At 36.2% G+C, this 13,647-nt stretch overlaps 1 protein-coding gene across 3 annotated transcripts in view; it reads left to right on the top strand.

The window, feature by feature from the left end:
* REV1 (REV1 DNA directed polymerase) overlaps window positions 1-13,647 on the top strand; it is a 55,426-nt gene that overhangs the window by 37,512 nt on the left and 4,267 nt on the right. For all 3 annotated transcript variants that reach the window (XM_005486429.4, XM_026792998.2, XM_026792999.2), the window contains 7 exons: window positions 882-1,102; window positions 2,054-2,226; window positions 4,902-5,004; window positions 6,529-6,685; window positions 7,067-7,269; window positions 9,058-9,291; window positions 13,306-13,414. In XM_005486429.4, coding sequence (XP_005486486.2) covers window positions 882-1,102; window positions 2,054-2,226; window positions 4,902-5,004; window positions 6,529-6,685; window positions 7,067-7,269; window positions 9,058-9,291; window positions 13,306-13,414 — 1,200 coding nt within the window. The remainder of the gene's footprint in view (window positions 1-881; window positions 1,103-2,053; window positions 2,227-4,901; window positions 5,005-6,528; window positions 6,686-7,066; window positions 7,270-9,057; window positions 9,292-13,305; window positions 13,415-13,647) is intronic.

Below are 13,647 nucleotides of genomic sequence, written 5' to 3'. Positions count from 1 at the left end.
GGTCAAACACTATTTACATCACAGCTGTGCTTTAATTTCTCTTTGGCATAACTTACAGGAGATATTTTTCCTCCACAATATTACTCATGTAGTACTGTGCTTTGACTTTAACGTTTTAAAGTTTTCAGATTTCACTTGCATGTTCATAGTAAAAGCGTTTTAGTGTTTGTGTTAGTAATACCCCCTCGACAGAGAAACATTATCAGGAATAGAATCTGATTACCTAAGATTTCCAATTTTTGCTGACTTTGGTGGTGTGAACTCATAGGATTAATATTTTCTGGAAGTAACAAGCCACCTCTCCAAAACTCAGAAATATACTTCAGTTTATCATACTTACATATGTGCCGTTGCCATGGATACCTACAATTTCCAGTGCTTGGTAATTCAAAGCACAAGTGATACAGGTATGCTATCACTTCTACCTGAAATATTATTTTTCTGCCTAGGAAGCAGTGTAACAATGGTCAAAATATTTGTTGGTTTTCATTTAGATTAGATCACATGTACATGAGGGGAAAACATATTACTTGTTGGACACTTGTTTTGGACTGAGTTGTTGGGGGGATTCAGAATGATATAATCTGTAACAGGCAGACAGTTTCCAAGCAGGATTCATTCATATTTTACCCAAAAATAAACAGACATGCTGTAGTGTGACATCTTAAAAAACATATGTAAAACAGATTAAAGATACACTGGTGATGACAGCAAAAGTTTCCATTTAAACCTTGTTTTTTGTAGCAGAATTTATTTTACATATATTTATTTGTTAATTTGATAAGACTTAATATAGGTTTAAAAATAAGAATTTTATGTAATCAGTACCTAACTGACTTTGCACTGTATAAGGTTAACAGAACTAATTGCTTTGTTGTTAGGAGTTGGTAGGACAATGGAATCTAAGCTGGCTTCTTTGGGAATTAAAACCTGTGGAGATCTGCAGTGTGCTTCAATGTCAAAACTACAAAAAGAATTTGGTCCAAAAACAGGACAAATGCTTTACAGATTTTGTCGTGGTTTGGATGACCGACCTGTTCGTACAGAAAAAGAAAGAAAATCTGTTTCAGCAGAAATCAACTATGGAATAAGGTTTACACAGGTAAATTAAATTTGCTTCTTTTTTCCAGTGACTTCTTTCAGCTGTAGAAGAATCTTCTCATATTCTGATTATTTTCACTTACACTTTGATCTGTTAGAGCACCATCTTAGCCACGAAATAGAAATGAGGAAAATGAAGAAGTAGGAGACCAAACGATAAAATGGGAGGAGAGACTGCAAAAGTATTGGACTGAAAAGAAGCTTGCACAAAATTAGCTGGCTATTCTGCATTCGTTATACAAGTCTGGTACAGAAAAAGAGAACTGCAGTAGGTTTGTCAGCACCTAGCATTCTCTTTCATTTAAATGCTGATTATTCGAAGATGCCAGTGCCTGAAACTATCACCAGCTGCTCCCGTGCAAAATTTCTATGAGATTTTTTTGCAATTACTTTTCATTTGGGGGGGGGAGCGTTATTAACAAAATTGTTACTCAGCACTTAAATATTTATAGAAATGATAGGGAAAAAAAGGAGTTTGAGAGAAGTTGAACAGTGTTGTGTAGTCCAGACCTTTGCTCAAAGCAGGGGAAGCTAATAAATCAGATCAGTTGCTCAGCACTTTATCCAGTCTGGCATCAGAAATCTCCAAGAATGAAGACTGCAAACTTCCCTAAGCAACATGTTCCACTGCTTGACTTTCCTCATGGTGAAAAAGATTTTAAGTCCTGTGCTCTTCATGTTCTAGGTTTGTGCTTAGACTTGAAATTCTGTATTGGGGTTTCTACCTACATTTTTAAAAGACTTTTTCCAACATTAGGACAGGAATCTACCATTTTGCCTAAATTAAGTGACCTACAGTGAAAACAAACCACTTGAAGTTAAATGAGACAATTGCTTGTGAGTCAGCTTGCTCTTTTCAGGTTGCACAATCTGGATTGTATTAACACTTAATGGTTTACTTCCAGTATTTGAAAAGTAGTAATTACCTAAACAGGTTGTTTTTCCCCTTCAGCCTAAGGAAGCAGAAGCTTTCCTTCTGAGCCTCTCAGAAGAAATCCAGCGTAGACTTGAAGCTGCTGGTATGAAGGGCAAACGATTGACCCTTAAAATTATGGTCAGAAAGGCTGGAGCACCTGTAGAGCCTGCAAAGTATGGAGGTCATGGAATCTGTGATAATATTGCCAGGTAGGTACTAGGCATGAGCATACTTCTGCAGGATCTAAAATTTATAGGAAGACAAGACAGAAATTTCCAAGTGCCTGGTACTTCTTTGTCTATGTATAAAACTTGCACCAAAATAAGTAGAGTATTATTATCAAAACTCTTCTGTGTTTGGGTTGTACATTTGATTTGTACATTTGTGGTGGTTATTAGTAATACATATATGCTTATGTGTTGTTGGTGTACCTTTCTCCAGCTTGCTCAGTATTGGAGATGAGAATTCTCTTAGAGTATTTGAAGAAGACATGTTTATGTTCTGCACTGTGACACACATGCAGCAGCATTGATTTCTTTCAGTAACCAGCCTCCTATTACTTTGTTACTCCAGTTCTTTGTTCCTTATTGATAAACTGGATGATGTTGACTAAATATTTTTCAATCTGAATATTATTTATGTACTTGCATGCTAAAAACACAGGGATATAATCTTCAGGCACTTCTTTATCAAAGCAGTTGTTCTTTAGTACAGGATGATCCTGGCTTTTGAGAGATGAGAGGTCTTTCTACTTTTCCTTCCATCTCAGGTGGTTGTAACAGACAAATCTGTCCTGAGCTGGAGGGTTGGTTATTTGGTGGGTTTTGCTGGTAACAAAAGGTGCTGGAGTTCACAGATCAGAGAATATGTTGAGTTGGAAAGGACCCACAGGGATCAAGTCCAGGTGCTGGCCCTGCATAACACCACCCACGTGCCCACGAGTTCTTTCAGGGTTAGAGTTCAGTAGTAAGACTTGCATGCATAGGACCTGTCATGCTTGTGATCTTGTTACATAGAATTCAGCACTAATAAAAGCTGAAACAACAAAATTCGTGTTTCACTGTAAGAAGCTCGTCACTTTCTAGAATTGATATATATACCAAGAAGAAAATCCTCAGTCTATACTCTTGTCTTCTGGCTATCTTGAATTCTTTGACCTGAAGATTTATTCTTAACAGCCTAAGAACATATCTCAGTATCGAGTGTGCATTGAGATAGAGCTTTATTCCTCCCATATTTTAACTATTGTCAGAATGCTTTTTTGTGAACATATCAGTGCTTTGGACCCCTTTTCTGTGGTCAGGCGTAGTAATGTACATATGCCCTGAAATTTCCCTAATTTGTGAGTCTTCAGTAAGGTCAGGGGGCACCCAAGAATGGAAAATAGTTCCCACATTGCTAAAGCGGTTCAGATGCCAGGATTTTGTTTGGTGGTGTCTCTGTTTCTGCTTCTGGCTTTCCAGTGACCTTGTCAACCCCAGTCAATCCAGGTTATGCTGTAGGTGCTGTATTTTTGTCTTTGTTAGAGCATTTCTATTCAGCCCAATAAAAAGCTTTTTAGCAGTGGAAGGGTGAACTCCAAAAGTTCAATCCAAGCAACTGGATTAGAATCTCAGTGTGGTGTTCCCCCAAGTGACCAGTTTCTCTCTTCAGTTTTAGATTTTTTCTGTAGCTATAGCTCATGACTCATTTCTTGCTCCTTTACCTCACAGCTGAATGGCTTGCTATGCTTTCTCATCCTACAGGTCAAGATCCCCTAGGATGATAACCATAGTACTACAAAGGATTTAGACTTGCTGACACTTAAAATCAAACTCAGCTTTTGAGATTAAATGGTATTTTTACTACATCTCTGAAACCCAGTCACGATAGTTCAGCACAGACCTTTTTAAAATGTTTTTCTGAAATGTTGTGTACCTTTAGTGACATTGATCTCCTTTTTCTTAAGAATACTAATATGTAGAGTTTAAGGAGATCTTCATATTGTTCACAGTCTGAGCATTTGGCTGTTCATGGTGGTTTCTGACAGATTCAAAAGCAGAGTAACACCATCCAAGTATTTAGTAGGTTGTCAGGATGGCACCCTGTCAAAACACCAAACTTCATTTTCATTTCACCCACTCTATCAGAGCTAAAACTGTGTCAGTTTTTTCAGTGAGAAGACTTTACAACACTCACATGCATTTGATGAGCCACTTGAAATTTTGTCAAAGGTTAGGCCATTGGAGAATCCAGAGCTATCCAAGTACTGCTCTGCCCTGCCATACTCTCAAGTGGTAATCTGTAAAACTCACAGCCACATTGTTTTGTGAGTCTTGTTGCAAAAAATTGCCCATAGCTTAAGATAATTTGGAATGCTTTTTAAACTTAATTGCCATTAATTTGAATTCCTTGTTGCTTGTTGTAATCCACATGCACATGCCTACATCTGCTTCCCCTCTGAGTTCCTTTTGAAACTCTTGTTGTAGACAACTGGCAACTGAAATAATAATGAGCAAACTTTGTGAACCAAGCTTGAGTGAAAGACAAAAATCCAGGAGTGTGTTTTTGTGCAAACTGTAAACTTCTTATGAAACTTTGTCTGGCTTCAGTTGATTGCATGTGTATATATCTATATATGTACATTAAATTTGACCTTTTAATGTGCACTGAGGATGTTCAGTTAATAAGTATTCTGCTTTTCTTACTTTTTCTGTAGATTATGCTTAGTTTTAACTACCTTTAAAAAGAACACACTAAACAAATAAAACATGTTCAGTTTATATATGCCAAAAAATTATGATCTGTTTTCCTTTCAGGTCCTCTCTGGAATAAATATAGAATTTTTGTCTTCAGGATTTGTGAAACAGTTTCCTTTTTAACCATACTTGTTTATTCTTTTTAGGACTGTGACTCTAGACCATGCAACAGACAGTGCAAAAGTAATTGGGAAGGAAACTCTGAACATGTTTCACACAATGAAACTGAACATATCTGATATGCGAGGGGTGAGTTCATGGGAAAAATGAAATTCATTCTCTTTATCAGCCTATTTCTGTCTTTCATGGATTTTCAGTTCCCCATGGTGGATGATAACCAAACTGATTCAAAAGTGTAGGTAATACAAAGCTTATGCAATGTATGCAGTTACATTTTCTAACCTTTGAAAAACATGGTTGCAAAGCCATAAATGTAAAAATATTTTTTAATGGTATAAATTAATGCACAACTTAAAACATCCTGAGATGATGAAGTAAGACTGTATCTTCTACAGTTTTATCAGCATGTGTAAGTTTTATTTTGTCTTGGAATTTTCTGTAAACTTTTGCCATACATTAATTGTGTAACTAATATAAACTAATATATAACTGTTTGTAATGCCAATCAAAGATAAAAGGAGTTTTATTCTAGACTGCAGGTCTTAGAGCAAAAAAAGTCACCAGCCCATGTTTTGGCCTTTGTGTGAAGGTGGTTTTCTGGCTCTTTTGATTCATGGCTTCTTTTAGAACTCCTGCTCATCTCAGTGGTTTTGTCATTGCAGTGTGACCCCCACATTGCTGCTATTTTGTTATCAGCCATTTGTTACAATAGAACACAGAGGATTTCTAAAACAAATCTGCATTAATTCATCATTTGGATGTAGAAGTAGGATTTTGATTCACAATGTTGCCTTGCAAAGTCAGCTCCCTGGCTTGGAGTTGAGGAAATATTTAATTTAAATGTCATATCCCATTATTGAAACTAAGAAGGTATTAATAAACAAAATCTTTACTATGTAATTATAGAAGAAAACCTGATGGAAATACATACAGTGGCTCCTTCATGCTTTCTGAGTCCCATATACGACTTTTTCTAAGTGTCAGGTTTTCTTCTTTAAAATTATGGAGGATTGGCAATAAACTCATACACTGCACCAGTGCATTCTTATTAGTCATGTTTTGAACCACTACTGATTTGGTATTTAAAAGTTAAGTGAAAATCTAGGATGTCTTGAAAAATGAGAAACACCTCATCTAAAAAAGACTACTTCTACCAAAATACTTTCATCCATTGAGACTTCGCAAAAACAATGCTTACAAGTGAAACAATAGGATTTTTCTCATTTGTAGACTGAAGTGTTGCATTTAGTATAGATTGTCCTTGGGAAAAAGCATTGCTGTGTAGCCAGATTTAATACTAACCACATTCTTGCCAGTATTTCTCTATTTGTTAATGTCTAAGAAATTTCATAAAAAACACATTGCTTCATGATCCTGTCGACAGCATTTTTTTATATCAGAGAAATTAAGATGGTAGTACCTTCGTAATTTCTTAGTTGTTGGATTATGGTGGGTAATCCTGGGATTTGTTTGGGATGTTTCTAGTGGCTGTTTTTGTGTATTTCAATATATTTTTATTTGTCCCCCCCCTCCACCCACAACAGGCAGTAAATTCCAAAGAGAGGAATTTTATTATTATATAATTACATATTTTAAAATAATTTTCTTTATTTCAAACTTCATTAAATGAATGCATTTATGTTTTGGATTTAGGTTGGAATTCAGGTACAGCAGCTCGTTCCCATCAGTAAAACAACTTCAGCTCACTCAGCAGTACAATCTGGACATTTACCTGGTGGATCACATTCAGTTATTGATCTTTTTCATGTTCAGAAAGCAAAAAAGCACTCAGAAGAAGAACCTAAGGAAGGTCAGTAAGCTTTGCACTTGGCATGTGTGATAGTGATCAGTTCTCAAGGACCTTCACATAGATCACCTTTTGGAATACTTATTCCATATTGTACCAGTGTAAATTATGCAACATAAAATTTCTGAGAGTGGAGTTTGCTGCTGCAAATGAAAATGCTACTAATAAAACTTTGTATAGGATTAGTCGAATTAGGGTTTTTTATGTTAAGTTTTTTAGTTAATAGTAATAGAGGATACTTTGAAATAAAAGGTGTTATGATGGTGCTACATATTGCATGAACTCTTCAAATAATGCTCGAAAATACCTTTTACTGTGTCTTGAATATTCAGAGTATTTTTAACTATTAGATGATCACTCTGTGTTTTGTTTCCATATGTATAGTATTTGTGGCTGCTATGGACCTTGAAATATCTTCTAATTCAAGAACTTGCACTTTCCTTCCATCTCGTGCTACCAGTGTCACACCTGGTCTCAATTCTAATGCCAGCAACACCGAGTCTGCTGTCAAGTGGAATGGTGTGCATTCTCCTATCAGTGTCAAATCCAGGCTCAATTTGAGTATTGAGGTTCCATCTGCTTCCCAGGTAAACCTGAGAATATGAAACATCTGCAGGATATTGTAATAACTCAGGATTGTCTGTCTTATTTGGACAGACCCAAAAGGAGCTCTTTTTAAATAAAAAGAGTTCTAGTAAAGTGTAGTGCACAGTAAGTAACTCTTATTGATGCAAAAATATTTTGCCTTAATAGAATAAATAATGTTGAAGTTAGGATGCACACTTAACATTTGTACAGGATACCACTATTTAGATGAGAGGAGGACAGTCTTTATTTAAGCAGAATATTTCTGTGGGATTTGGGGAATTTTTTTTAGGTGTGTTTTAACAAAGGGACAGCCTTCATTATTTCTGCCCCACATGCTGTTCAACTAGACTCTGTTAGAAGGGTCTGCTATGAGACAGCTGCACAGACTTCTGCAGGTATTTTAGATATAAGCAGACTTACTTGCTCCTCTGTAAAAATCTGTCATTTAAATGTCTGCCATTTAAATCTGTAAAAGCATTTCTGTAGTTTTTTAACAGCCTTCTCAAATATTTACCCATTTTAAGAAGCAAATTATGCTTTTGGCAGGAAATGTGTTCCTATAATTCAATATCCAAGCCAGCTCAGGATCTAAAAGTAACTTGACTGAACAAATGAGAAGCTTTGTACATTCAGATGCTGCCATAGGAGGAATATGTATAGGCAAGTGAAAAATACACTAGCTGTTCAGCAAAGCTCCTACTTTGGTGGCCTTATGGCACAATATCTTTATTTCTGCTTTTAACCATATTATAATATGGAATGTAATAAAAAATTCAGGGCTGGGAAAGAGTGGTAAGAGTTAGTGCCACATTGCTGTTTGTATACTGTATGAGGAAAGCAACAGCAATCCTGGGTATTTTACACCCAGGATTCCCAGGAAGTTATTGTAGAGTTACATATGCAGCAAATTTGGAATGAGTGAATACAAACAGAGCATAGAAGAGTAATTGAAGTGATTAACAATACAGACAGCTTTTATTAAAACCTCTTAGTTACCAAGCCATGTAGATTTTCATAGATACTTGTGGTTCTTCTCTGTAAATCCATAATTTCCAAATTTTCTTCTTAAAGGTGAAGATAAACTATTCTAACACAGCTATGAGGTCTTACTCAGCAGAACTTAGAGGCAAACGTTGGCATTTCTGTACATAGTTTTATTCAAGTTTTACTTGGGAGGATAATGTTGGTGTACATCTGCTTGTCAGCTGTGTTCACTCAGTGACTTGTGCAGCTGCCATTGTGCACAGCAGCTCCTGGACACTGAGGGGCTGTCTCAGTTATTCAAGTGAATAACTGAGAGCAAGGAAAAGCTTATTTCATCATCCAGCTCTGGCAAGTCTGACAGTATGCAAGCATACATAATACCAGTAAAGTAAATCAGTGACATGCACCCTAGAACTGTATAAAGAAATAAATTAATTGCTTACTGTTGTGCTGGTCACCAGTTTAGTATTCATATCAACCTGTTGCCTGTATAATTTGCACTCAGAATTCAGGCTACTTTGTCATTAGGTAGCTGGAGAGGAAACCCTCTCTATGGTTTTTGGTAAGAAGACTGATCCTTGTGAAAAGATAAAACTGAGCATTCGTATTTACTGAGCTGCTTAGTCTTAAATGACGTTTTACTCCTTCAGAGTGTAGCTCTCAGGTTCCTAAGGATGTTTCCATACACAGGGTAATATATAGCAGGTTTTGTAAAATTCAGGAACTGTATAACTAATGTTCTGACTAAAATAGCTCTGTTACCTATTCCTCAGAAAAATCTAAAAGCTTTTATGTGCTTGCAGCTAGATAAGTCTGTGCTAGAAGCTCTGCCACCTGATCTGCGAGAGCAAGTAGAGCAAATATGCACCATTCAGCAAGGAGAGAGTTGTGGAGAGAGCAAAAAAGAGCCAATAAATGGATGCAACACTGCACTTCTGTCACAACCAGTTGGAACTGTGCTTTTACAAATACCAGAGCTCCAAGAACCAAATACCAATATGGGAATCAATGTAATAGCCTTGCCAGCTTTCTCACAGGTAGGATGTTTGCATGGCATCAATAAACAATTACTTTGCATCTCTAGGAAGTTAGAAGTTCTTTCTTGAGACAGCATTAACTGGAACCTGTGACTTCCCACAATCAATCCTTCATGGTCCTTTAATGTCTTATAAAAGTCTGCTTTTAAATGTCACATCATCTGTCAGAAACGTTGTATGGTAATACTTACTGAAGATTATAGTCATCAGTCTGCCTATGTTTTTGCTGTTGTTTAATGTCAAGCCCCCCCCATATATGGTCTGCTTTGCAATCCAGTCTGTAAATAGCTTTTTTTCTGTATAGCAGCTGAGTTATAATGAGCCATAAGTTTTGAAGCAGTCCTAAAATCTGCTTAGCTAAGTCATAGGAGGCTCTGTTTAAGTGTTTGTTCTGATGGGGTACAGCCAGCCTCTGCTAGCTTCTTCTGCAGATGTGTTTGTTTATATCCCATTCCTGAGAGAAGGGCAGTCATGGCTAAAAGTTGTGCATATCTCCATAGTTTTTAAATACATAGCATGTCCAGGATGAGAAAAGAACAAGAACAAAGATGTTTATCAGAATAGGAACCTGAAAGGGCAGCAGGGAGCAGTAAGGATGCTTCTAATGTTAGTGTGCTCTTCAGTCCAAAAAGCTGCTGAAAAAATGTAGTTGAAAAATTAGAAAAAAAAATTAAAAATCAAAGATTGGGTTACCCAAAGATACATTATCTTGCATTGCACCATTCAAAATGGAGCAGTGTTTTTATTTTTGTTTCATTGCACCTTTGCTGTTCTCAAATGAAGTAATACCACTTAATCACATTTATAGAGATTTGTTGCTGTTTCTAATGCATAATGTTGCTTAGCTGACAAAAAAAAAAAAAAAAAACCAAGAGAAAATAATGTAGAAATTCCACTAAATAGTTATGCATAATTGCATAATGCATAATTGTTATTCAAAAAATGTGTAGTCTGTTCTTTTACCAAAATTTCCTCACCTTGATTCAAGTTCATTGGTTCAGAAACAGTTGTGTCGGTTTTTATTCCTGAACTGCAAAGTTTGGTTTCCCCTATGGATTAGTGTGCACATACTATCCGAGTTCTCTCTGCCCCAGCTGTTTGAAATTTTGTAGTTACATCTGTCCATAAGCCAGATGTGTGTTAAATTAGGCTGTGCCATGAAGTGCACCCCTCCACACTTGGCTTGCCACTCAGTACTGTTTTTCAGAGGAAATGGTAACTGCATATGGCTTTCTAGAAAAATTTTCTTTAGTTTGTCAATGCTTTGTCTGTCTAATAATTAGGTATTCAAGAATTGATTGTTATTTTTTAAAACAGCATTATTTTTTGAAGTTTTTTTAAAAGGACCTAGTTTGAACTAGTTTTTTGCACTGTTTTTCTGTCTCTATCTGCTTATGTATTTTGTGACCCAGTTACTTGATCCAAAAATGCAGCTTAGTGGAGCAGCCTTTTTGTTTGAAGATGTAGTTCAGGAAGAATTGAGTGCTTCCTATTTATTTGTCAAGGATATCCATACTATCTATTTGAGAGTGCCTTATGCTCATACTGAATTTTTTTTTCTGAAAGCCATTCAGCTTTCTTTATTGTCAAAAAGAGGACTAACATTTACAATTTTCATTTTCTGAGTTAGGTCCAAGTTTAATACCTAGCATACTGTGGTTGAAAAGCTTCCTGTAGGCTTGGTGGGGAAAAAAAGGCTAAACCTCATTCATTAACACAGGAGGATTTTTTTCTGTGTTAAAATCAAACATGAACTTAATTCAAAAATACCGTCTTCCTCTAAATATAGTTTGACACATTTTTTTCCTCTTAAAGTCTTTGTGGTAGTGTATATGCTATGACTGCGCACAAACATTTAAATCTACTTTGTGGCCCATGAAGCAGTGAAATGAGTAGTGATAGGTTTTGGGTCTAGAAATACTGCCAACCACTCCAAAATGAGTACTTTATCTACATCAGATGTAGATTATGCCCTGCCATCTTTTTATAGCTTAATAAAGTTTGTTTTGCAGCCCTTCATTCCTTTTGTGTGAGCTGTGTTATGATCAGGGGCAAAGCTAATTGGATGACAGGGATTTATTCATTAGAAAACATGTGGAAAATTTCCTTTGTTAGGTAAAGTTCTCCTGTGGAAAGAATCCAGATATGTTGCATTCCTTTCCATCAGTTGCTGAAGTAATCTTAAAATTTAGAATAGCTGTATATCTCTGTAGCCTGGATCCTGCAGAAGTGTAGAATGCAGAACATACAGATTACAGATGCCTAGAAATGAGTGGCATTTGTAATAATGGTGTTAATTAGTGGTGGCAAGTTTTCATTTAACCCTTACAGTGTCTTCACTTGGTACAGATTCCTCCTAAGGAAATTGATATAAAGGCACATCAGAAATACTGATAACTGTGTGCTGAGGTCACCCATAACTCTGTAAAGGTTCTCCATAATGTGAAAGCTTTCAGATACCTTTATGACAATGTTAGGACATTGTACAAGCAGTTACCTGAAACTCTAGTTATATTGGACAATTCATGTGAATTCAGCTGATGGCTCCTTTAATTGAATTTTTCCATGTTACACTCTGAGAGAGCAGTGATGGGGGAATAACAAAAATGCATCCAGTTCATGTACTGCATTATTTCTGCATTTATCAAGTGGTGTACACAAAAACAGTGTCAATGCAGAGCATTCCAAATCTTTGACTCTTGAATGCTTTACCAGAGAGCACTAAATTTTTTTTAAAAATTTTATGAAGTAAAATTTGTGTTTAAAAAGATAACTTACACCTGTGATGTAATTCCACTATGGTGCTTTGTTCTGCACAATGTATGTGGTAATTGAGGTCAGAGCTGTTCCTGTCTCCTCCTTCAATTAGTGTATATTCTGTGGTGAAAATTTTGTGTTACTCATGGAGTTCTGAAAAAGGAACAAAACTGTGCTAAACTGATGAATTCTAACCTGTAAGAGCACATTGATGTTTATGATGTGTATTATTTAGACATCATGTGTGTGAATAGCACACTGTACCTCCTTGTCATAGCATATATGTTTTGATTTAAAAAAAAAGAAATCTCTATTGAAAGTAAGAGGTAAATTTTAATACCTTTGCAGATGTAATAAATACAGTATCTCAGATAATGATGGAAATTTCATTGTACTCCTAGAATAGAAGTTGTACTTTTGTTGTTTCTGCTCATCTCTGAATTCTACCAGTGAAATGAAGGGCACTCTCCCACTGACAAATTTAATCCACTAAATGATAGCTTTGCTTTGAATTAGATCTTGAAGATTATGAGCTGAAAACACTGTTTAGTTGTAATGGGAAGCTCCAAATACAAGATGAGTCTGTCACTGATGTGCTACTTCAGGCACTCAGTGAGAAAAAAATAACTGATAATACAATAAACTTTATTTTGTCCATATGAGTGTGTCTGGCAATTGGCATCAAATTATTTCCTGTCTAGAATCCAAGTCCCTGGACAGTTTGAAGGGAATGTGCTCTTATCAGTCAAGCAAGTGGTGGACAACTGTGGGAGAAAGAGATTCAACCCTTTTGTGTTAGTTCAAGCTGGACTTGTCTTTTCCTGTCCTCCTTAAAGAACTGAGATGGTTTCCAAGAATATTCTGAGTTATATAGCAGCTTGCAGGAAATAGAAGTATCAAAAGAAAAGGAGGAACAAAAATCTGGTGGTCACAATGTTTGTGTTTTGAAATTTGAAGAGAGTGCTCTCTGGGTTAGGCTCAATCCTGCTCTTAACACAGCTGTACTGGCTATCAGTAGAGGGGTAAATGCTTTGTATGCTCATAATAGTAATTTTAATAAATAGAGTAATATTAAATGTACATTTTGTTGTCTTTACAAAGAAAATGTGCAATGTGTTTTACAGTATTTCAGCTATATCTCCTTTATTTTTGTTTGGCATGAAATGTAAATGCCTTTCTCGTGTGAGTGACCTAGAAAGAAACAAACGGTGCTGCTCACTGCTAAAATAATCAAATGAATCTTTTGTTACTGTTCAGGTGGACCCTGAGGTTTTTTCTGCACTACCTGCTGAGTTGCAAGCAGAGCTGAAAGATGCATATGATCAAAGGCAGAAGCAATCAGAGCAGCAGCCTGCTAACACTTTAGGTGAGAATGTGCAGTTGTGCAATAGTCTTCTGGTGTAGGACTTGTTTGCTACCTAAACAGCTATGCAGCCCTAAGTAACAAACTGGAAAATATAACCAAAGCTTCTCTGAAGATGCTGTGTTCAACTGAATTTCTGTATTTATTTTTGGCAGCCTGTCAGTTACAACCTGCTGTGGTTTCAGTTTGCAAACAGGTGCCCAGCTTTACTCAAATGGGTAATTAATTCAATTCAT

This window comes from Zonotrichia albicollis, chromosome 2 (assembly GCF_047830755.1).
Source record: "Zonotrichia albicollis isolate bZonAlb1 chromosome 2, bZonAlb1.hap1, whole genome shotgun sequence".
NCBI lineage: Eukaryota > Metazoa > Chordata > Aves > Passeriformes > Passerellidae > Zonotrichia > Zonotrichia albicollis.
The sequence above is the reverse complement of the archived record's forward strand: the minus strand, read 5'-3'. Positions and strand labels throughout refer to the sequence as shown.